The sequence below is a fragment of the Carassius carassius genome, chromosome 11, assembly GCF_963082965.1.
Source record: "Carassius carassius chromosome 11, fCarCar2.1, whole genome shotgun sequence".
NCBI lineage: Eukaryota > Metazoa > Chordata > Actinopteri > Cypriniformes > Cyprinidae > Carassius > Carassius carassius.
The window spans coordinates 22,566,759-22,593,223 of NC_081765.1; the positions used below are offsets into that span (position 1 = coordinate 22,566,759).

General features: G+C 36.7%; 2 protein-coding genes across 5 annotated transcripts in view; both read left to right on the forward strand.

Annotated features, from left to right (window-relative positions):
• The first annotated feature begins 16,357 nt into the window (after positions 1–16,357).
• On the forward strand, positions 16,358–17,004 carry LOC132152483 (helix-loop-helix protein 2-like). The gene has a single exon (XM_059561245.1). The coding sequence runs from the start codon at positions 16,397–16,399 to the stop codon at positions 16,763–16,765; it is 369 nt and encodes a 122-aa protein (XP_059417228.1). The 5' UTR covers positions 16,358–16,396; the 3' UTR covers positions 16,766–17,004.
• A 4,468-nt stretch (positions 17,005–21,472) lies between these two features.
• LOC132153034 (vang-like protein 1) overlaps positions 21,473–26,465 on the forward strand; it is a 29,444-nt gene continuing 24,451 nt past the window's right edge. For 3 of the 4 annotated variants that reach the window (XM_059562146.1, XM_059562148.1, XM_059562147.1), the window contains exon 1: positions 21,473–21,618. The gene's annotated coding sequence lies outside the window, so the exon portion shown is untranslated. Of the gene's footprint in view, positions 21,619–22,889; positions 23,172–26,465 lie in introns of those variants that run through there. The other variant, XM_059562149.1, reaches the window with a different exon arrangement.

Sequence of the window (26,465 nt, forward strand, 5' to 3'; positions counted from 1 at the left end):
AAAAATACACACACGGGTATTTATTTATCTTCTGCAGGTTACATGTCCTTTAAGTTACCCATTTGTAAACTCTGGTTATAAGTTACTTTACTATTCTCAAAGGATAATAAAGATAGCGATTTTCTTACCTCATTTTGCCAGTATCCCAGTATGTTTGCAGGACCTCGCAGAACACATCTGACCCTTGTGTTCACAGATTTTGTTCTCCTTTGACATGTCACGACTCAAATTCGCTCAAAATAAAAAAAAATTAACAGGAAAATATTAAATAATCCGGAACCGACCGAGCAGTCAGTTATAACGAGCAGCAGCTCACAGTTAGCTGCCTCACTCACAGAAACACGACAATAACGGTCATATTTTTAAATGTAGAAAGGCGCGAACCGATTCATTGTCCAGTTTCCTGAATGACAGCAAGATTTATCAATAATGATCAAAGTAATAAAACAAAACTACCAATAGGAGTTGTTTCAGTGTGTTAAGCAGCGAAATGTATTTATTTTTATTGTTGTTAATGATGATAATATTTAACATATTCCTTTAGATTTTATAATAGGCATCATGACTAAAATATTTTAAAATGCTATTAAAATAATAATAATCTTAAATAATTTAATATAAATAATTTAAAAGTTTGTTAACCTTTTTCAACCATTTAGCATTAAACATTTTTAACGTTGTTTCATTAAAACAACTGACCTTATTTCAACCATATTTCAACCTTGAAAGTTGGTCATGTGCTGGAAGTTTTTCAACTGTTCATTTTTAAACGTTGAATCAACGTTGTTTCAACGTTGAAACCACAACTGACCTTATTTCAACCATATTTCAATGTTGAAAGTCGGTCATGTGCCGGCTGGGTTTGTAAAATACACACGGATGTCTATGGAAGCAGCAAAAACTATCTAATCAAATGTAATTTGCCGACGTGTTTTATTCATATATCAAACACACATAGCAGAACAATAAAGTTTACTCTATTCTTCGTCCAGTTCAACAGCCACTTACTTTCATGTATTTCGGGAGAAACTGGGGAATTCAAGTGCTGTACGTAAAATCCGGCTGACAGGACTCTGAACTGCAGCGCTCATCTCGTTATAGATCAAGATAATTTATAAAGGTTTTTAAACGAAGAATTGGAATATCAGACAGTTGACATGGTAAGCAAGTTTGTGTATATATATTTTAATAAAAAATGAAAAACTAAATAAAACGAATACCGATACATCTGTTAGTGGCTGTGGTGTGTCACATGACAATCATGACGTGTCGCCATGGAAACAAGGGGTCAGTTATAATATTTGTAACTTACGCGTGAAAGGGTTGATTTAAAAATATATATATTTTCTAAGTAAACAACAATAGCCCAAGTTTAGTAAACATTTTTTATTGAGACTATAAAAAATAATTCTGCATCTATTTTTAGGTGTGCCAGCTGCCACTGTGGGTGGCACAGGCACACCCGTGGCTACGCCACTGCCTCTGACTAAATCTAAAATATCTTAAACTGTGTTCCGAAGATGAACGGAGGACTTACGGGTTTGGAACGACATGAGGGTTATTATCAAGTGTTCATTAGATGGATTGCCTGAGGGAAGAAACTGTACTTGTGTCTGGTCGTTCTGGTGCTCAGTGCTCTGTAGCGTCAACCAGATGGCAACAGTTCAAAGAGGAAGTGTGCTGGATGTGAGGGGTCCAGAGTGATTTTGCCAGCCCTTTTGCTCACTCTGGATAAGTATAGTTCTTGAATAGAAGGGAGGGTTGTACCAATGATTCGCTCAGCAGTCTGTACTAACTTCTGTAGTCTTCTGTGGTCAGATTTGGTAGCTGAGCTGAACCAAACAGTTACTGAAGTGCAGAGGATGGATTCAGTGATGGCGGAGTAGAACTGTTTCAACTGTTTTCAGTGGTTGCAGATGATGGACTCAGTTTGCTGTTCTGGAAGAAGGAACCTTCTTTGGGGAAATCAGTATCCTGAATATCAAAGGTAAGAAATGGTAAAGATCAGTACAGTATTCAATACAATTAGTATAATGATATTCCTTATATTCAATATATTTAATAACAACATACAGTATATCCATCAACATGGTGATGGGTAAAGTTTTTATAATTTACTTTCACAACAACAACTAAAATGCTTTTTAGTGTTTTGGAAATATAAAAAATGTTCTCAATACTTTCCTAGGGCTTAGAAATAAAAAATAAATTCTTCTATGCATGATAAAAAATTACAAGAGATTACATTTTCTCCACAATGAATAAATAAAATAATTACCTTTTTCTTTAAATATATTTTTACTCAACAACTTGCAGTTGCAACCTTGTTATTTTCTTTCTTCCATGAAACACAAAAGTTCCAGATGTGAAACTCTATCAAGACGCTAGGTGGCAGCACATACTCCACTTTCACAATTACCAGAGGACATCAGTTTTGGAGGTAAAAGTAAAAGCAATTGGGCAGCTTGAGATCCATTGTAAAAACAACTCCACTGACGGACAATAGTGAGAACTCCAAGAACTATAGTCCACCAGAATAGTCCTGCAGCCCAACTTACATGTCAGAGCTGTTGCCGGGCCTGGTTTTCATGGAATTAAATTTCCTATCATGCAGAGTTCATTGTTTTTTAGTCTCCTTACCACATTCTTGTGTTTTGGTAAAGCCTGGATTCTGTGGATTCAGTGTACAACTGGGTTCATTGCTTTTTATCTTTGCTCAGTGTGGTTTTGTGACTGCAAACTCACTCCGCAATCAATATACTGCAGTGCAGTTTATAAATGTCTCGCCATCCTTAATTATGTCTGGTAATGTTCTTCTTCAATTAAGCAACAAATTAAGAATACTAATTCTCATTGGCTTAAGCAAATTATTATGCATGCCTAAATATAATATATTATCATTTTAAATTGTTAGTATTAGCATGACTTAGTTCATGATTGCTGTAAATTGCCAAAGTGAAAGCCCACTCTCCCAGCTTTGGGGTGACACTGAGGAAATCCTCAGAGAGTAAGTGTGATGGTTTTGAAAACATCATAGAGAATGTCTTATCTAGCTTAATAAAAAAATCAAGTGAAATCAAATACAGAAACAGCTGCTTCTTCTCTGTTTGTCTCTGTGTGCTGGTGGTGTATCAGGGCCTGTCTCAACTACACTCCTGTGCTGGGTCCTGTGCTGCAAACTGGGCCTACCTCTGGGTGTTACCCACTAGTGGTGATCGTTGTTGTCCTCAGGTTGGTCTATTAAAGATTATGACTGCAAAAAAAGTGAGGCTTTATTTCTCATACAACTGAAAAACAAAAGAAATCATTGATATGTTAGAATGCATACTTACTGTTCTTTATATAATGAATGACTTTTGAACTACTAACATTTATACATACTGAGAATGATTTGTACTTCTCTCTGTACAAAATAGGGAAAAAATACATATTCATATGAGATCAATTCATTTACATCTCAGTAAGATATCACAGGTGTTTGAGATACAAGTGTAACTGTTGCCGTTATTGCTTTAGATGCCGAAAGAGGCTTGATATCCAATAAAACTATACAACAGGAGATGCAAAACCATGGAAAAGAATGTCAGGCAAGAAAAATTTCCCAACCTGTTTATAGAATAGAAATAAAAGATATAGCATCATATTATATCAAGTTGTGTCCCCAGTTTTGGCTGATGGTATGCACTCCAGGTGTTCATTTTACTCTCTGAAAGTAGCTGACCCCTCTCTTTAAAGCCATATGATTAATTTTGCGCCTGTCAGTCACAATCTGTCATGGATTATGTCAATTTAAAGCGCTTAATTTTACATCAACATCCCAAAAAACAAAGCGGCCTCGCGCAACACATCACATCACACCAGCAGATGGTATATAATTGCCTTGAGGTGGAAACGGGGCGTCCATTTCACAGGTCTCGCGGGACTCTGTTGCAGTTCTCCTGTGAAAATACAGGTGCGTTTGTTTTTGTTTATCTTTCTCTCTAATCAAAGTATTGCCACAATCATTGGAAATCTGTCAGTTTAGAGTCATAATTCACACAGAGGGACATTAATTCAAGCGTCACTTATACTGGGGACTTGTGGGCAAACCTGGGACGGTTAACCCTCTTCATAAACACCTCTCTGTGATCGATGCATCATCTGCTCCTTAGATTGGAGCAGGAGATCTCTATAAATAGCCAATTGCAAGTTGTGATCAAAACAGCAGCCAGAGCCACAATGGAGCAGGTGTGCAAATGCTTCAAAATGAATTTTACCAGGCACAGCTTTATATTACACCTCCATTCTATAATTTCAATTGTATATGTGCAGTTCTGAACTGATTGGCGAGTTTGCAGATGTGCATCTGCTGCTAAGATAGATAATAACTTTTCTTGACTTGGTCTTACTAAATTCAAGTTTTACCATATAATGGTGCATGAACATTCTCATATCGGAAGTTTGTTTGCTTGTTTACCTTTTGTAGTGGATTGTGCATTTTGTTATGTATAACCGGTTCCACGGCATTTCACTGTAATTAATTATCTAAGCAGGGACACGCAACTGACACTCAGGGGAGGATGGCAGAAGCTTTTAAACAAACCCCTGTGCTTTTCTACTTGGCTGTCTGTCACCTTCAACACTCACGGACTGCATCTGTGCATCTTCACAAATGCCAGATATGTGTCTTTCTGGCATTTCACAAGCATACTGCTTCCAGATCCCTGGCACTCTTTCAAGGAGCATTCACACATACAGCCATTTGCAGTGACCGACCGACCGGAAGTAATTTATTTTCAGTGAAAGTAATTTATGGTGACATGATCGACAGCAACTGTTGGTGATATAATTTGAATTTCAAAGTTCCCATCTATTAAGGCAAGTCAGTTCACTTGGCAGCCATCTTGGTAATACCCTCTGGTAGGTTTCTTTCTTTTTTTTCTTTTTTTCTAAGCAAGTATGGCTCCTCTCTATGGAAGCCTATTTCCACCACATAAGTTCATGCCATTTATGGCATAATAAGTAAATTATGTAATATGACATAATTATGACAAAATTAAGATGAAAAATTACAAAAAGTCCATTAAGACAAAGGGAAACTGAGATAAAAAGCATTATCACAAAATGGAGATAAAAGCTAACATCATAAATATGACACAACTATGAAAAAGTCAGTTAAGACAGTCGAAATTATGTGATTAAAAAGTGAATTATTATATAAAAATTTATTATAACTGAAATAGATTTATAATTATCACATAAGTAAAAACTGAGCTGAAGTCAAATATTACCAATTGAAATTGAGATAAGTTATAAATATGGCATAAAAGTGAAAATTGACATAACAGTCAGTCATGACAAAGTTGAAATTATGTGATTTAAAAAAAAGCTATAATTATTATATAAAGTCATAATTATACAACATTCATACGGCAGAAATACTGTTTGCTATTTTATGTCATAATTGCAACCTCTTTTATGTCAAAATTGTGATTTACCAAAACATGACACCCCCCCCCTCCCTTTTTATTTGTAAATGGGCTACAATGTATATTGCAGACATAATATAATTGAGTAAATAAATAATTGCTTTAAGAATCCTAATTCCATTAAGCTACACCACTTGTTAAATCTACAAGTCTGGCTGTGTAAGCTTAGTGTGCTTTCTTCCAACTGAATATGCAGAAACCTGGCTCAGGTGGTCAATTTAAAGATGAATGGCTCAGAGATGCCGCAAGGAATGCACTGGAAATGGGATAGGGCATGAATTCCAAACAAGCTCTGCGGATATTGGCGGTGCTGTATAATACCTTTCTCTTTTTTATCAAACTAATAAATTATAGCCCATCTCGCTGATAACGAGGAAGAGAAAGTGCTCGATTTAGACCCCAGATGTGACCCAGGGTTACCTGGCAACTGGGCAAACTCAAGAAGAGGAAGAAGGAAAAAAATAAAACATTGAGATATCATTGGCTGGTTAAAGAAAAAAAAACAAGGAACAGTAGGAAAGAGAAAAGTAAGTACACAGAAATGACCTTTCTGTTTCATGACAATCTTCTCTTGCTGACATTTCTTTACATCACATGAGACAGATTTAAATCTGTTTGTTGTTATATGTGCAGTTTTTCACGTAATAGTATGTCCACTGCAAATCATACAATCCTATTTAAATCATGTAATTTCTCTATGTGTGCATGTGTAAATGTGTCATTTTTATATTCCTCTTCTCTTAAAAAGGTGATACAGTATTGCTATTCATATCCACTTGTGCATGTTATGACAGAAATCGCAACTTCTTTATTAGATATGTTGCCTGTGCAACAGACTTGTATATAATGTGTGTCTCCACTTGCTTAAATAATGTGTCTCTGTGCATCCCCTGTTATACTAATCAGTTCATGTGTGTAAGGCCAGCGGTAAGTAGCGTGATTGGTTGCTCCGTAATTCAAATTCCCTTTTTGGTTATAATCCTTTGGTCATTGAAATGTGAGGTATATCATGAGCAACAACATATATACAGTATCAAGGGAAAGTGTGGTGTTAGGTATTGGCACGTGATATTGTTAAAATAGCCCTGCACAACTGTGCAAAAACTGACTAATGGCCTGGATCTATTTTTGACATACTGAAGAAACATTTCAGTGACGCAGTTTACTCTGCTGTGCCCTTAGCTGATTTTTATGCCACTCTGCCTCTAAAAGGGGAAAGTACATTTGACTATTGGATAAGGTTAAATAAGGAAATTAATGTAGCAGAAGACAGTTTGAAAAGACAACTGAAAAAACTTAATAATCCATCTCATGAGGTGATGGTCATGTTTGTTAGACATTGCCCAAACAGTGCATTGTCCTCAAATGCAGTGGATATTCAGATGTAAACTCCACTGGACAGCTGCCGAAGTACAGGAAAGGCCGGATGAATTTAAAAGATAAACCAATTATACCCCAAATCTGTTATTATGCTTAGCCCAGAAACATGAAACTGTAATGTCAGTTTTACCTTCTGGTCATGATGCGTTTGACAGTTGTCAGTTATCAATAGCCAAATGTAATGTTTCTCAAGTTCAGCAGTCTTCTTCTTATAGTTCTGTTGAATCCCAAGAGTGCCTGGTCAAGTGTCTGGAACGTGTGTTGGAAAAGGTTCTAAGTGGTGTGACAAAACCTACAGAACATCGGGCCTGACAGAGGGCCTGATAAAGTAGTAAACGCATTATTGAACCTGTTTTGGGCCAACTCATGGCGTGCTGGCAGTATTTCTCAAACGCCAGCGAATAGGTCATCTGGTTGTTAGTCTGTGATGGAAATGTCTGGTCATGGAGGTAAAGAGGTCTTATTTAGTTCCCCCACATTGTGACCTCTGGATACCCAGGTGATTCATTGTGTTGTGCCTACTAATAAACCAAGGCAGAAGGGTTTTCCCAACAAAGAGTTGGCAGAGAGATAACAGACTGACAGCATATTGGCTAGAGTTAATTCTAAGAAGCCAAGGAAGACATCTAGCTGTGAGTGTAAACAGTGTGTAAACAAAAGTGTGTCTCCACTTGCTAATAATGAACTGTTAAAATAATCACACTGAAAGATGATTGGGTGTGAAGGGGTAAATGGGGCTTTCCTGTTGACTGGCTTTTTCTCTGCTGTGTGCGTCCTGCTAATCATTTCGTGTGTGTAAGACCAGTGGTAAGTAGTGATGTGACATACAGCCAAGTATGGTGACCCATACTCAGAATCTGTGCTCTGCATTTAACCCATCCAAAGTGCACACACACAGCAGTGAACACACACACACCATGAACACACACCCAGAGCAGTGGGCAGCCATTTATGCTGCGGCGCCCGGGGAGCAGATGGGGGTTCGGTGCCTTGCTCAAGGGTACCTCAGTCGTGGTATAGGTGAAGGTATAGTGTGATCAGTTTCTCCGTAATTTTAATGAACTTTTATTTATATATAATAACACCTAATATTTACAAAAAAATTAATTTAGTTAGACTATATAAATTATATAGTTTATAATTTTATTTAGACTTTTATGAGAACATTTTGTGAATAGAAATTTTTTCCATGGGCATAATAAAGAAAAAATAATATTAAACTGACATATATAATTGCATAATTCAATTCACTTACCTAATTTATTTTTTCTTTATTTCTTTATTTTCTTTTTTTTATTTTCTTCTGAGTGAATAAATAGTTTTAAATGCAAGTGAGGATGTTTTTCCAATTAACCAGCTCTCATAATCTCAAGAGAGAGCCCATTAGGATGATGGACTTTGAGCAGTCATGTCCAGACATGCTGTATAGTCTGACTGTATAATATGCACACATACACACTCACAAAAAAACATAGGCCCTGTTTTCTCTTTCATCTGGAAAATTCAGCATCTTAGAGCCTGAGCACCTCCAGGACATGACCTCTCTCTTTTTTCAATCTGTCTGTCTCTCTTACTCAGACTCCCGTGGTGCACTGCAGATTTCACTTTACATTCTGTGATCACCCAATTTACATCTTACACCCTCTCCCTTAGGCATCATTACCACGGCAACCTGTCCCCTCAGAGACAAAAAAATCAAGACTCATATATTTCCATCATAAATACACACAACACACACACACAGTGTTTCGGTTATGGGACATCCCTCAAGGGTGTCTAAACTGCAGGGAAATAGCCATGTAAAAGTAGAAAAGATACTCCAGGCAAGTGCAAAACCAGTCACATGACAGCTGATCCATATTATATCACAAAACAGAAGCAGCACCCAATCAAATCACTCAGTCGCTATATAAAATTGGACAGACAGTAAATTTGGGGTTGTATAGAGAAAGAGGAGAGAAAAGGTGGGGAAGGGCCTTCATCATAGGGATTGCCACTCTTCATTAGACGGATGATTATGGTCGTAAAGGAAAGGCCCAGGGGAAATAGTGTGATTTTTTAATGATTTATTTATTTTCATTTTTTGGAATGAGAAAGAAACAATGATGGATGGATGGATGGATGGATGGATGGATGGATGGATGGATGGATGGATGGATAGATGGATAGATGGATAGATAGATAGATAGATAGATAGATAGATAGATAGATAGATAGATAGATAGATAGATAGATATCCATGTGTCCACTCTACTCCCATCATCCACGAACACACACAGCCTCACAGATATGATAGAGATGAGACATGATCTGAATTCAGAGGGAAAACTAACAGTCTCGTGGCCAACGAAGATGAGGTTAAGTCCACATCAAACACCCAACAATTACACAGGTATTGAGGCACAGACACATCAGTACAAGTTTATGTATGTGCCTGTAAAAATCTGTCAATTTCCCTTAAAATAACATGGATCTGCCCTTGCATCGTCTTTCACTCTGTTTGCTAGTTTCTCACTATGACCACTGCAGTTGTTTTTCCTTCACTTTTTGCAAGCCTGTGTTCTCTCTCGTTTGCCTAGTCACTGTGACATCACACACGATCAATGGAATGCAGTCATATTTCAAACTCAAGGAAGTGACCAGAATATGCACTTGTCTCTAGATCGAATATGAGTATAACATGCAACATAATGTACAAATATATACATTACTGGACAAAAGTTTGGTGATCTGTAAGGGTTTTTATATTTTATGTACCGACCAAGGCTGCAACTAACAACTAAAACAAAACACTGCTTTAATGTACAGTAGAGTCTCAGTAATGTATCTCATACTGTAGATTAGGTCCTGATGGGGCATTAAAATATCCCTTCTAGTAATGTCTTTCTCTCTAAACAGGCCACTGACAAAGCTACAACTAAAAATGCTAGTTTAACATTTTTTATTTTCATTCTACACTCTCAACTGTGTATAACAAAGGCATAATCTGACTTTAAAATATAAGGTTATGATACATTTATTCAGAGACATTTTTTAAATGTTTTCTTCAGTTTCCCATCATACCCTCTAGAAGCTTTGAAACTAATAAATTATTCAATTGAATAATTTGCATTTAATAGAAAATAATTTGCATTTACAAAACCAGCATAAGGGTTATAAATTGGCTGAGTTGCAGAAGTGCTTCATGGCTTTAATCCTTTATTTTAAACAGGATTCATGCCTACTGAAAGTTCAATGAAATCTGATACTGCCTGTTATACTCCTTAACAATTCAGCATATGCATTCACAGATCTGTGTAAGAAGAAAAAAAAGACATAAATAAATGCATACATACATTCATACATAAAAACTAATCCTTTCATTGTGGCAATGCCTGCACAGATGGTTTTCCAGCACTGTCCATGGTGCTGATTTTTTTCACGTTTCTCATTAGAGACTTATAGTAGCAATGATGAAACATACACACTTTGGTCATACACACTTTACACAAACAAAATGCTCAAAAGACGCCTAAAATAACAAAGAGAAAAAGAGAAAGAGAAAGCTTGTTAGAGAAAAACAGATGGTCTTTAAATTCAACAAGGGACCCAAGGGAACAAACTGTGGGTGCAGACATGACCCATACACCTTTAGTGTACATGTGCTGATGTGGGCATGTATACAAGTCCATATATTTAAATAAGCAATCCTATATACAGTACAGACCAAAAGTTTGGACACACCTTCTCATTCAAAGAGTCTTCTTTATTTTCATGACTATGAAAATTGTAGAGTCACACTGAAGGCATCAAGGGCTATTTGACCAAGAAGGAGAGTGATGGGGTGCTGACCTGGCCTCCACAGTCACCGGACCTGAACCCAATCGAGATGGTTTAGGGTTGAGCTGGACCGCAGACAGAAGGCAAAAGGGCCAACAAGTGCTAAGCATCTCACGGGGAACTCCTTCAAGACTGTTGGAAGACCATTTCAGGTGACTACCTCTTGAAGCTCATCAAGAGAATGCCAAGAGTGTGCAAAGCAGTAATCAAAGCAAAAGGTGGCTACTTTGAAGAACCTAGAATATGACATATTTTCAGTTGTTTCACACTTTTTTGTTATGTATATAATTCCATATATAATTCCACATGTGTTAATTCATAGTTTTGATGCCTTCAGTGTGAATCTACAATTTTCATAGTCATGAAAATAAAGAAAACTCTTTGAATGAGAAGGTGTATCCAAACTTTTGGTCTGTACTGTATATATATATATATATATATATATATATATATATATATATATATATATATATATATATATAACATTAAACATAGATAGTAGCTTTCTTCTCGTGCACACACACAAACACACACAAAGCAGAATTAAATGAAAGTATTTAAGGGTTCCATTCTGTCACATCAATGCAGATGGTGTCTAGTTCAAGCCAGGCTAGTACAGTCCACGGAGACAAAGTGGGAGGGAAAAAGAGAGAAACAGAGAAAAGGAAAATGGAGAAAGATATTGGGTTCTCTCTTAACTCCCTCTGTGACTCAGTTATTTACACCTCAAAGATTGTTCCTGGGGGAAAGGACTGACCAATTAATTATTTCTGCCCAGGGGTGCAGCCACACACATAGCACACTTCTTGAATGTTTCATGAAAGCCAAAGTCTTATATATATTTTACCTCTGATACACCGCAAAGCTCATTCACAACATCTGGCATGTAACGTATCAACGTGCTCTGGCACATACATAGATATACATATTGCTGCCCATTACCTGTTAGTGATGTCTTAATTACTCTTCAATGTTTAAAATAAATCTGTTGTGAAACGAATTATGAGAGGCAGTGTGTAAATCAATATATATCAACAATAAATATAATTATTATAATTTAGAAGTTAATTTAAAATCGACATAATGTGCAATTTACATGTTTGCTGATATTTTTTCAAGTTGAGTGTTGCTTGTTGTATTTAAAAATAACTTATTAATAATAAATTAATTTAAAGAGAGAACATTTTTACTGTTTAATAAAAAAAAAAACAATTGCTGCTCTACCGAAATATATATATGTGTGTGTGTGTGTGTGTGTGTATGTTTTTTTTTTTTTTGTCAAACACTTCAGTCGCCTCTCTGCAGGTGCAACGATGGACCTTTCCAATCATATCCATGCATCTACCCCCAGATTTGCCTCCAGGATCTCTCACAGGTGCAACATTGGCCCCCGGCCGGCCTGGCACCCAACCCTCCTGCTCATCACCACCACTACCAAAGCACACACACATAAACCCTCTGCCCCCCTTCTTGAAGGTCCAGCTGATCCCCACCTGATCCCAATTCATGGGGGAGGAGGAGGCGTTCTGATCTGAGCTCACCCTGGAGAGGTGAGAAAGAAGAAAATATATGCCATCGCTCATCTTTCTTATCTCTCTGTCTCGTACAAGGATAGTAACTCTTTGTGCTCCTGTCAGATTAATGCCAATAATAAGCCTTAAAACCATGTTAGATGGTGTCCTTGAGAATCCTATGCATGCATGTGAATGTATGTAACATTGTGTGTCTGCATCCAGCAGTGTTATTGTGTGTAAAGAGCAGAATGTCCAAGCAGGGCTGAGCTCAGGTGTCCCGTGCTGATGAGTTGCAGCTGGCTCTCATTGGGGCTGTAATGGGTGCTATACAGTGCCTGGGTCAGTCACGCAGCTGAGTTTAGACTACCCTCAGTATAGCAATCCATGTTCAAACTCATTCAGCCTCCTAAAAGTATATAAGTTATGTACTTATCTTAATGAAATAAGTCTTTGAATGATTTTCTGAATTAAACCATCCATTTAAATTAATTTGTCCTCCATGACAAGTTATTGAGATCACTAAAAATTATATGAACAGGCATGCAAACCTTCCAAAAAAAAAAACTGTTATACAACAGTTAGTTACAGTTCTCAGATTTGATTGGGATCTGAAAAAATTTTTCCATCTGATTTGATGGAAAAGTTCCATGGATGTTAAAGGTTCTTCATGGAACCACAGATGCCCATAAAGAACCCTCGTATTTAAGCGTGTGGTTGAGTGGCATATTAAGATAAAAGTACTTTTTTGTTTTTACATGTTATGTTTAATCGTATGCTTTTTGTTTACATTTTATTTTGTACTGTTATTAGTGGAAAAAACGAAAACAGTTTAAGTATATGAGCTATTTTTGGTGCTACTGAATTTTTTTTGTCAATTATTTTATGTACATGAGGGAGAATTCTGGAGATGATGCAGATAGGGAATATTTTGTACTACACATCACAATAAAGCACTGGAAATTTGTTTTATATGATTTGAATGTAGATGCCTCACAGCTTGGCCCGGCAGAAGCTATTCTTATTGACTGCGTACTTGAACTGAATTAAGCCGTGAAATGAGCTGCAATCCATTGTTCTTCCACCATGAAGAACAAAGATCAATACTTATGATCTCCACCAGCCCTCCTGAAAGTAAGCACACAGGACAACATATGTTCCCTGCAGTGATTGCATAATCTGACTAAACCAAATGATACAAAACCAAAGATTTATGCCCACACATAATACTCATTGTCCAAAACACATATAATCTTCACTTTTTCAGTCAAAATATTCTATCCCATTGTGTTTTTCCCTCTATGCCCAGTTCTCTTTTGCCTCCACGTCTTCCCCTCTATTGTTTTTTTTTCTCTTTCTCTGGGTCTTACCATTTTTATACCCCTCCACTGGCCCTGGGTCATACATCCTGCCTCCATCCATCTCTCCATCCACTCATCCATCTTTCCATCCTTCTAGCAACATCAGCCAGCTGCCCCAACACACACACACATAGAGACCTTAATTCAGTCAGTGAGGTCCGTGCCCCCTTCCCAGAGCAATGCCCAGATCTGAACACATGCACCAGCCAAAAAAGGGCAGCAGAGGGGGGATGGGTGACTCTGGAAGCCATATGCCTCTTTCTCACATTTGACTCTCTGTATTTATATGTGTATGTGTGAGGAGGGGAGGGGTGGTTTGCAGAAATAGTGGACTTTGTTCACAACCAGAGGACAAAAATAAGAGGTTTTAATGGAATCTAACACTTCCCATCAGCCATGATCAATAATAGTCTAGAACATAATCGGTCTGAGAATATGTGAATTCTGAAGAATTCCAGTGATTTCATTTTATAATAAAGTACATTTCCTCTCATCAAACTTGGTATTAAACTATATTCATTTTATATTACAACTGTCTTTTCGAATCACATGCACAGACTGGGTGGATCTACATGCCACTGACATGTATATTAGAGCTAAATCATCTTTACAGGTCTTTTATGAAAAGTTTGGAAATACATTTGGAAAGTTTGGAAATGCATTAAACACACCTTTTATATATTATGATAAATATCTTATTAAAAATGTGTCTGTAATTGAGAAAAGTAAACCTCTTCAAGTCCGTTCTCTACCCATGTAATAGCATTATATTGCATCTCACAACATATCATTACTAACTGGAAGATCATGGGTTGATAAATACTCACACAATACTTTCTTATGCACTACACTCTTAAAAATAAAACTTCAGAAAGGGTTTTTGCAGCGATGTTGTAGAACCATTTTTGGTTACCAAAGAATCCTTCAATACACATTTTTTTTAAAAGAACCATTTTTTTTCTTTGTGTGAAGAACATTTTAATAACCCCATTCTATTACAGTGAATTTTTAGGATCTTCTCAAATGTGCCTCTCAATTTAGGTCATAAAATGTTGAATTCAAATAAAAATATTAGAGGCAGGCTTCGCCAGACATTCAAAACCCTCCTAATAAAAAAAGGATTTTCTTAAAATATCATAACTAAACACCTAATTCAGATAAAATGTTCATATGAGTAGCTGAATTTTTTACAAACAATTGCACCACTTTAAGACAGGCGTACAATCCACGCGTTACTGCCAAACACTTGCTTCCAGCTCTAGCCTCAGGCGTTCATTTCAATCTGGTCGTGAAAGAACTCGCTGCGTTGAAGGAGAGAGAAAAGAGGGGGTGGGACAGAGGTGTGACTCTCGTGGATAAGTGCATAAAGTGAATGATTTGTAGAGGGAGCGACACAGAGACAGAGAGAGAGAGAGAGAGAGAGAGAGAGAGAGAGAGAGACTTTAAAGGGAGCCAGTGGAATGTTATCTCTCAAATCATCAGAGGCACGAGGACAAGCACGCGTGGCTGTAAGGATGGCTGAAGCAATATTGTCCTAATCCACGGGAAACAGAAAGGATAGCCTGAGAAGACACTTTCGTGTCTAATCGATCTTATCTGAGGACGCGTTTCCATTGTATCTACACACGGGTCAGAGGGCAACACATCTCCGAGCGTGCGTTACCGGTGCTGTTATTTATATCCATTCTGTAATTCTGTTTATGGAAATTTCATGATATAACAACACGAATCTATGTTGCCGGATGTGTGGAATTTGAGTCGAGGAAAGTATTACTGGTAAATACTGTTGCTGATGCTGAAATAAATATTCAGAAAGCACAATGGACAGATGAACATGAATGACTGAAAACATAAAAGGGATTTGAGGGAATACACTTATTCTCGTCCAATTCATCATCAACAGAGGTGAGTTTGAAATTAATTTAGTAAAATGTTGGTAATACGTTTTACTCATCTTCATGTTGTACATTGTATTATTTTGAACGATTAACTATAGCAACAGTCTATAAAAAATGAGTAGCATTTTATGTACATTGATACTGAATAGGCCTATATATATTTTATTATTTTACCTTTTTATGATAACATCTTTTTAACCGTTTAACCTGTCACAATAATTTCCACTTTGAGTTTTCAGGATTTAATTTCGATCTTGTATAATTAAAGTGAACAAGTGTCACTTTTTTTCTTTAAAATTGAAGACAACATTTGAACGTACATTTTCAGTTGCAATGTGTAGAATTTTTACAGCGTTGGATTACTCAGTAGGTGTGCAAATAACATGCAAATCAAAGTAACCTGAACAGTGCAGTGTACAAATCTACATGGTGTTAATAATAATAATAATAAACGCAATAACCATCTTATATCTTTTTTTAATATTCCTGGTGACTGAATCCGTGAATTGAGATTCAGGCACCCTTGTGTCATCTGGCCCTATAGGCTTTGCATTTGCATTTGCAACAGATGGTCAGCTCTGACTTTGGTTTTGTGACAATAATTGATTTCCATTAACTTTTGCACGGAACCATTGAATATTTATAATCAGGATGGTAACGTGTGCGAGTGAGCTAAACAGCAAATGCATTGACAACCATTAACAAACATTTTGTAACTATTTGTTTTAGCTTTATAATGATGGTAAAACACAATCATTTAGTCGAGACATTATATCAATTTCATGCGATGTAATCGTTCGATTTGTTAGTTAATTATCGTTTGTTGTTTTATTTCAGATACTGCACTGAATGTATTATAATATGTACTTTTGAAAAACAAATCTTTTGTATCTAATTCACCAGGGCATTTACTGTACCAATCAGTGCACTTTTGAAGCCTTGATCAAACGGATCTGAAAATGATGCTGAGCCCCGATCAGACGGATCCTGACCTCACCTGGACACAGCCGGACACGGAGTGTTTGAACATCATGACGGTGGAATGTGTGGCTCACGAGCCCTTTGGGGCTGAGGATGGCAAGACTCGCGCACTCGTGCCAGCCGCGCTCACCAGAGAGGAGAAGAGACGGAGGAGGCGCGCGACTGCAAAATACCGTTCTGCGCATGCGACGCGCGAGCGCATCAGAGTGGAAGCGTTCAACGTAGCGTTCGCTGAGCTAAGAAAGCTGCTACCAACACTTCCACCCGACAAGAAACTGTCCAAAATAGAAATACTTCGCCTAGCTATCTGTTACATTTCTTATCTTAACCACGTTTTGGACGTCTAAACAAACTTTCGGCACATTTATCTTAAAACAAAACTCTACGAGTGTGTATAAAGAACAGTTTTATAGATATTGAGAAGTAGCATATTCCAGCAGGTCACAAATATCTATAAAAAAGAAAGAAAAAAGGGTAACACTTTATAATATAACTTTCAGAAATAGGCTATGTTTTGTTGTCTGTCTCCACTAATTTAGCCTAGGCCTACTACAAAAAAGGAAATCAGAACAAAAGGTTGGGAGGAAGGCTTAGTTATTATCCCAGCCGGCATTTCAACGTTGATTGAAGGTTGAAACAATGTTGGTACCATGGTTGAATCAACGTTGAATTACCTTTCGATTTTGCAAATTGGATCAACGTTGATATTGTAACGTTGATTCACTGTTGTATCAACGTTGTTTCAGCGTTAAAACAACAACTGACCTTATTTCAAACATATTTCAACGTTGAAGGTTGGTCATTTGCCGGCTGGGATAAAGCATTAGGCCTACCGACAATTGTACTTATCGCAACAAGTGAAGGTTGTTGTTTTTGACACTGTAACAAGTTCCTTTCAAAGAATATACCCCGTTCAATATCCAAAATCAACGCATTTGTGGCAATAATTTGTTGTGGAGATATTTGACTTGGTTGGATCTTAGTTCATCATATAAACGAAACATTTATATTTCGCAACCTTGTTATAAACCAAGCTGATTTTATAAGCTACCAACCGTCTGGAAAAATGCATAGGCTACTTCTATGTGCTGGAACAAATCTTAACGTAGCTGTTAATTTATATTTTCTTGTTTATTTATTGATGGATTAAATGATGTTATGTGGGTGTCCTTGAAATAGCATAGGCCTATCTAAAGTTTATATGTAAATATTTAATGTTTTATTAATTGTCTTATTTTAGACTGATGTCGCAGAGTTTGGGTGTAGGCCTACTGTTTCTTTTCACTTGCACTTTTTATTGGCAGTTTTCTTAGGAGTAGAAGGGCCTTCGCTGTGTGTGCACTACGGTTATTAAAATGGTGTTGCTGTTGATGTCATGTTCTATGATAACGAGAAGCACTTCTCATCGGATACGATCTGTATTGCTGTAGTCTTTGTTTTTTTTTTTACAAAGTGCTCATAGATAGCGCTTTTGGGTACCTGATGACTTGTGGTGGATTAAAAGTACAATTAGACTAAATTGAATAGCCTATAGTAAGTGTCAGATAAATAATTTGGCCATAGACATAAAAAGCGTGTTATCTGCCTTCCAAGGCTAAGCTACCCATAGACACTCTCTCTGCTGCGACCAAAAATGATCTCAAAGTAGTTTATTTTTCTTTTAGAAACTATTTATAGATCTTATTTGTTTACGTGTTTCTTGTGAACCTTTTGGAAATTTTATAGTGAGCAATTTATCTCACATCTGCCTCATATCCAAAGAGCACCCTGTTAATTCAGGGATTTCCCCGTCATTTTGTAGGCTATAGCAGTACACTGGTTGTATCGCAGTTTTTCATAACTATTTTAGAACACACAGTAAAAATATTAATTCAACGCTGATTCGTCTGTTGTAGTTTTTGTATAAAACAAAATGAAATTAAAGATATTGTGCCAATATGTTCTCTGTTCGCGCTTTCACGCACGTCATTTCAGACGACAACTGCAATTAACTAATGAACTATGTTCTCACATTATGAAAAACGCTGTCGTAAAACATTATTTAACTATTAATATGCAATGAAAAAAATGCTTTTTCATGCTGTCACACAACACATGCACAGTCCTCTCTGCTCACGGCCCATAGGCGACTTTCTCCCCAGAGAGGAGACAGGTGTTTGTCCAGACGGGCCAAGGCAACCAAATTATGACCCGTCTGCTACGTCCCGTGGGAAAGAGCAAGAGAGCATGTGCGCGCGCGTGTGTGCAGCCTACGTGTCCAAGTCTTGGTCATATTTCACATTAAAGATTTTTACTCAACCGATGATGTTGCAACATTAATGTCTACCGCGGATTTAAACTATGATTGTTTCATTCAATCAGTATAGAATGAATGACCCCCAGACTGCTGTAGCATATGTCTGCGTGCATGTTACAGAGAATGGTTGAATGCATTAGCCTTAAACTCAGGTAGCCAGATTAGACGTTGTCCTTTCATGAAATGAGCCAGTCTACGTGTATCTTAGATTATATTCACAAAACAAAAAGAGCGAAGTATTTTATCAAACGCGTAGTCTCATCTATCTATCTATCTATCTATCTATCTATCTATCTATCTATCTATCTATCTATCTATCTATCTATCTATCTATCTATCTATCTATCTATCTATCTAAACGGACGGATAAGATACAGGCGACATTAAGGGTGTTTATGAAGAAAAGGTTAGAAAAAACAGCTTAGAGGGGAAAAGCGACAGTCAAGTCTGTTCTCATTAGCTCGCGAATAGAAAGTGTCACACTCAGAACAATGCGACCCGGCTGCTCGCGCACCCTCGGACCATCTGTGCACGCATCAGACATACAATGATTAGATTTTCATCACACAATGACACACTGACATAGTCAGCGCATGCATTTGTTGATGCTATATTTAATGGCAGAAAGCTCTCTGCATCTCTCTAGCTTCATCAGTTTTATGGAGTATGATAGCTGAGTGCAATCAGGAAGTTAGTTATATATATATATATATATATTTGGTGTTTTTACAAAGTTGTATTTTTCACCATGATTACTGACACATACTGACATTTTATCTCTTTATAAAATGCATTAAATAACAATATCACTGACACGCATCAAAATACTTTGGGTGTCCCTTGGAACAGAAGTATCTACAGAAATAAAAATTACAACAATAAAATAATTTAAAAACAATGATATATAAAAAATACGTTTTTATTGTTGGGTGGACTGTGCACATTAAACAAATCAATCACACATTTTGTAATACGATATGTTGCCGGGCTCTCTTTTTATATTCATAGGTGTCCAAATCTTATGGCCAGCACAAGCAATCATAGACAAATATCCTTCCATTCAATCCTGATTATGGGGATCTACAGCTCTGCATATATGATTCAGAGCATTAGCCCATTAGCAGATAACTCAATGAACTGAACTGAATTGGGTCAGTTAAAATAGACATAAAAATAAGCAGTAATGTCCACAGGATGAAAAAAAAAACAGTCGAAGTATAACGTGTGTGAGATAGTGTAGTACAAACTTAGTATTATCATTATTAAGCTCATTATCAGATTATTATTCATAATAAAAACAATATTATTAAAATAAATAATAGTTATAAAAAATGTATCAGGGTAGATGTGGGTGAAACTCACAGAAAAATATTAACTTTGTCTTTTATCCAAACTACAGTTTTTTAGTTTCAAATTGCTTTAGAGAAGTGCAAGTCTAGCTTTCAATAGTAAAATAGTGCAAAAAAAATCTTTGCCGCCCTCTATTGGTCAATAAAGAGAAGTATTTTGACGTGACGTTTAGCCAAGTATGGTGCCCCATACTCAGAATTTGTCCAAATCTCTAACTATTAAGCCACGTCTTCCCCCTTGTTATGCTGATAAAAGGCATATCATATGAAAGAGAGAATGACTTGTTTATGTATCAGTCTAAAATTTTCTCAGTATTAAAAGTCAACCTGTCAGTCCTTGCATTTAGAAGTGACTTACAGTACACAATGCACAGATACAAACGTCTTTACAATAGGCCTATATGACAATGTATATTACCAAAGGTTAATATAGGGCTATGTATCTGCAACCATATTCTTACAGAATATCCTATATGTTATAATTTCCTGATTATTTTTTAAGATACTGGACCATCAGTCCAAGCAACCTTATTTTGGTGACCATTGTGTAAGAACACTGAAGAAAAGCTTTAATCGGCAGGGACAGTGGAGGGAATATGTGGGGGAAGGAGCTATATTTAATGGCAGAAAGCTCTCTGCATCTCTCTAGCTTCATCAGTTTTATGGAGTATGATAGCTGAGTGCAATCAGGAAGTTAGTTACGACTGCAGACTTAAAGATGTAAAGGAAACAGAGAGAAATAGAGACAGACTGAGATTTGTAACATGATGTGGAAATGAGATTTGACCTGATTATAACCATTGTGTGCTTTGGCTACGCAGTGATCTGACAACATAGACCATCAGTTCAACAAACAAGCAGTTGATATTGAGTAACTTACATTTTTGACACAATTGCCAATTACGTCAGACCAAAACAGATCCAAAGGAAGACAAAATCAGAATAAAATCCAACCACATGTTTTAGGTCAACACATAAAGTGTTTCTTCCTAAATGAATCACTGTTTTTGTGTTCTTGAATGAGTGTTCAGTGAATGATCCACTGACATAATCAAAATGAAGGTCGACTTGATGTGCTCCTGATTTAAGAAGTGTGTTTGAACGAATCGCTTGAAGGAATGATTCAAAGACTCACTTTTAAAGACAGTTCTTTGTCGCCACCTATTGGCGAAACGATGTAACTTGCAAAAAGAGTCACTGACATTTCCCATCTAATGCAGCACAGAGCAGTGATGACTGTGAGGTGATACATAATAATTACAGTATATATAAAGTTTACTGTTAAAAATATTCACGTGTGTTATTCATTTTTGTGGTAAACATTCCTGTGCCAGTGTACGTCTAATTAGAGGCGATAACTCCCCCTAGCGCAGCACATTGTAATAATGAGTCTCAGTCGGTCACTCCTCCTCTGCCAGGGTGGATCGCCTTGTGTGCTCCGCCTGTAAAGGATATTATCATTACTGCCGTGAGAATGCTCGCAGTGCCTGATAGTGTGTAAATCTGGGTATTGAGCATCGAGTCATTTTATCGGGGATGTTGGCGTAGCAGCTGGGTAAGTTTCTTCTGTAGGCTACCTATTGTCTATTCTTTTGTGCTCACTGCATTTGTCTAAAAACAAGTAAACACATTTTGGCATTAGAAGTCACTGGGATGTATGTTGTTAAAGTTCTCACGCCCAGTTTCCCAGTTGACAGATTTAAGCCCTTGCGCATAGTGTATTGATTATAGCCCTTATGACAGGGTTAACAAGAAATCATTAGTGATGCTTCCTGACGAGACGTCAAAGATTAACCCGTTATATTTAATGTGAAAATCAATAAGATTCAGACAAATAACACAACGTTTAGATACATTTTCTGTAATATTTCCTTTAATACTAATAAAAGAAAAAAACAGCAACAGCAGATTTTCTTAATGTGCAGTGGGATGACTCCTCACGATCATTATTCTCGTGTCTGGTGACATCGACTCGCCTTTAAAAATGCTGCTGATGAGTGGATCACGCGCGCACCACATAGAGGGTTTATTTATTTGATGATCGGGTGTATTAGAGGCAGTGATGCCCCTCTTTAAAGCACATGGTTGGCATTCCATTGGCTTGGGTGGTGTAACCATGCCTAGATGTCCGATTCGTAATAGAATCATTCTTTTGAGTCGGTTCGTTTGAATGGTTCTGTGAAAGCAGTTCTCGAAGCAGCGGCGCAAAGGATTTCACGGACAAAGAACATTTCATAAAGAGGAAACTAAATCTAGATTTGCAACTGGGGAAAATAGTGATATTATATATTAATATAATTCATCAATTAATGACCATTGAAAAACATATGAGTTCGTAGTATATAGTTAATTTTATTAAATTTAAGCATGCAGTTTAATTCAATTGATAATGAATTTTAAATTAATTTGAAAGAAGAAGGGCTATTAAAGAATGTATTATTATAAAATATAATATGTTCATATAAGTCTTTTTTATTATTTCATTCGTATTTTATTTTATTTTATTATACGATCACACTTTCTTATTTTCTTATTATTTTAATATTTATAATATTTCATTTAAGAATGTTTTTATTTATTTAGCCTATTTATTTCACCTAAAACTGCTACCATTAAAGTTAGGCTACAATGGAAATAACAAAAACAGCCTAATGTAGGCCTAGCTATATAATTTGTTTGGAAAACGTAGAAATATAAAAAGCATTTAACCAAATTTGTATTTATCTACAAAAACCACGTAAACATCCGAAGCACTATGAGCTATGAAACGAATTGGTGAATCGTCTTTCAAAAGTGCCATTGAGATGATACGTCCGAGCGAACCGATTCTTTAGAATGAACCGATCTTCCCAATGCAACGCTATCATTTACGCCCATGAGCTACATGCTATTTATGACCTCCTGCGGTTCCTGTTTCTTTCCTTACATACTGCACTTTTGCTGAGGGGGTTGCTCTAGCATTATTGCAAAAAGAAAGGGATATGTTCAATTTCACAGCGAATGATTTTAGTTTTGAGTGCGTGGTCCGCATGGGAACAACGGACGGCTTGCAGGAATGACAGATCATTGTGCCTTTTCACATTGCGCTGGATCTGATGCAGTAAGACGGTAAACTGATGCATATGTTCATCTTTAATCCTGATTGACTAATTTTCTTACTTTTGTTTATAAATAACCATGACAAAAAAGGGGTTGGGTTATCTCTGACCGCAATCTTGATTATATTTAAAAGGATATTTGCGGGTCAGCGGTCATGATTTATCGTTCTCCTCTTTTCCATACCATGCACGTATGTGCTTATCCTAATGATTTCTGGCTGACTTTACCTTCTTTACTTCAACACTGACTTTCAGATGCCTGAAGATGCCTTTAAGATAGAATGTATGTAAAACTGACATCTAATATCAGATGTTTGAAAACAGCTGATGCTTTCCAGATGAAGCAATCTTAAACAGACATCTTGCAGATGTACGTGTGCTGAATTTTTTTTAAAGTTAGTGTTTAGTGCATAGAGCATCTTGTCAAAATTAAGGTGATGTGAATTAATTTTTATTGGGCATACGCTTACAGTTTTCTTAAGATGCAGGTGTCTTAACTTGATGTGAATTTCTATGAACCACATTTTACAATAATATAGACCTTCTCTTGGCTTGTACATCATGAATGAGTTTGTGTCTTTCACACTGTTCACATAAATTCTCATCTCCGGACTTTCTTATGCTTATGGTCTCTATAGGAAACTACTGCCAGGTAATGATGTTGGAATCTCTGAAAGATACCATCCATTTCAGGGGAGACTGAATTGTAAGACCTAAAAAAGTATTTAAACTCGAGTTAGAATTGTGTTAGTAACATTTTAGCAAACAGGTGTTTTATAAGAACATGTGCACTTCTGCTATTGTTGTATGCTGTGTGGTTTTGACTGATAAACAGTGGAAACCTCTGGAAGTGGAAATGTTTCTCCTCTTGAAGCACTAGAAATAAGTAATGAGGCAGTCATTCGTGTAAAGCAGATATTTTATGTCTTTTGCACAACAGAAAACAACCGTCTTGCAAATGCTGGCTTTTAATCTGTCAGTACAACTCTTGCATTTTATATCTGACAGCACATACATTTTGCATTGGCCTGTCTAAAAGTTTCAGACTGTCATGCGCTAAAATAACACTAAACTTTATCTGAAGAACACCGCAAAGGAACAAGGCTTCCCCATTGTTGTTTGGGTACCTGTAATGTATTTATAAACCACCTTTCTATTGCTACACACACGTTCAACACACTCTATGCATGTCTTGAGAATGGGATCATTTCTTATGTGTAATGTTTCATTGTTAAAAAAAAAACATTGCAAGGAAGAACACAGAAAGGCATGGAGCCTGAAAACACTGGGCTTGATAAGACGTTCAGAAACTCTCTCTTTCTCCCACACACACACACACACACACACACACACACACACACACACACACACACACACACACACACACACACACACACACACACACACACACTCTGTTTTAATTTCATAATATCTTATATACTGTCTATCACAACATATGTTGACCTTTCAACACTTAGTGCCTTAGTATAATAACACTAGTATCCATTGCCTTCTAGCAAAGGCTTCCTCAAGCAGCGCCCAGGGAAGGGAGTGTTAACAATCCTTATAACAGTTAAACTGCTGGGAAAAAGTGCTGTAAAATGTGTCATTAGAGGTTATGTGTTGGCCCTAGCTGCAATCACTATGCTAACCAAATAAGCATGTGCTTTTTTTATTGTGACATGAAGAGAAATGGGGAATTTATTTTATTTTATATACTGTGTATCACTCTGAATGGCTGGTAGAAGCTTCAGACTGTTTTGTTGGCAGCAATCTGGACAATACACAAAACCTGTATAAGTTTTAGAAGTGATAAGCGCAGTGTTTATATGATTGCATGTCAAGACAAACGATATAATCATCCAAATACTTGAAATACCTCAGGAGTGCCTTGTAGCTGAGGTTGCAAGTGTGAGAGCTGCATGTTTTACAAGCACATGAATGAAACGCTTTTGAAATGAAAGCCCATCTAGTAAATGAGGAACACACATAAAAATAAATAAATAAATAAAAAACAGCAGCATTTTTGATTATACTTGTTTGTGGGTGTGTGTGCAGTGGTTTCTCAACTGAACATCTGTTTTCTTAGAGATGGACTGCACTAACAGCTGTAGAAAGAGAGAAAGTTCAGGATAGCGTTCTGTATGGGGCTGGATTGTGCTGGCTATATATAGAATATAGAATATACCAATGTTTCTGACACAATTATTTAATTTCCATCAGGCCTCAACACTCAGATTAAAGAGAGCGAGCTTCTGTAATGCAGTTTTTCTGTTGCACTACTGTAACTTGCTTTCAGTCTCTTTTTCTCTAGCCATTTTGCCAAAATATAAATGCACACACACAAACATCCTGTTTACATATTTGTGATTCCCATAACATTTTTGAAAATGCTGTAGTTGTCTTAAAGAAGAGCCAGTGTGTGTTGAATACATGGCAAGTGGGAAAGTGGAAAATTAATTAGTTATTTATTGATTTACTTTGGAGTTTTTGCATTTTTACATGACAAATAAAAAGAATATCAGGAAATTATTAGGAAAAGTGAGAAATGGCATGCATTGCAGGATAGAATAGAACCTGTGTCACCCATATGAGTACTATCTCCAGTTATTTAGATTTTTCTTACATTTAAAATGATCTTAGGAATAACATTAGTACATATGCAGTATTGGCTATTTAACATTTGACATGACTTAAAAATTACATGAAGACATCATTTTTTACATATTTTACAATTACATATAGAGAGAGAATTAGTGTTTATATATCATATTTAACATATATAGCAATACAATACTGTTCCTTTCACTCTCGCTGTTCCCCCTGCTCTCATTCTTTCTGCTCTCTTTCTTGTATTCTTGTTTAGTAGGTGAAGAAATGTTATTGTTCTGCTTTGATCATCCATGACTGCCTCTAGGGCAAATGTGAAAGTCTTGCATGTGCATGTGTGTTTCTGCATGAGTGTATATGATATGCATTACTCAGCTCTTTGAACATATGTTAGCGGCTTTGCTGAGCCTCTCTGTCAAATGATGTGTGTGTTCGTGTGTCTTAGCTCTGTAGGTGTAATGGCTGTGAAAATCTGAGTTTTGATGGCTAAATGCAAAAGCCTCCAGGGACTCTCCTGCTCCAGTTAGCACTACATTCTGACTATATGCTCTAATAGCAAATGTCCATCAGCTGACGTTAAAATTTTCCTGTTTCCTGTTACTGACTTCCTTTCTACCTCAAAACACAAAAGGGCCATTTAAAAAAATTAGCTTGTTGCTCATTTCTAGGTAAATTACAGTTAATATGGAGCTTT

Excerpts from the sequence above, each read along its gene's own strand:
- LOC132152483 (XM_059561245.1), top strand. The coding sequence starts at position 16,397 with ATGATGCTGAGCCCCGATCAGACGGATCCTGACCTCACCTGGACACAG.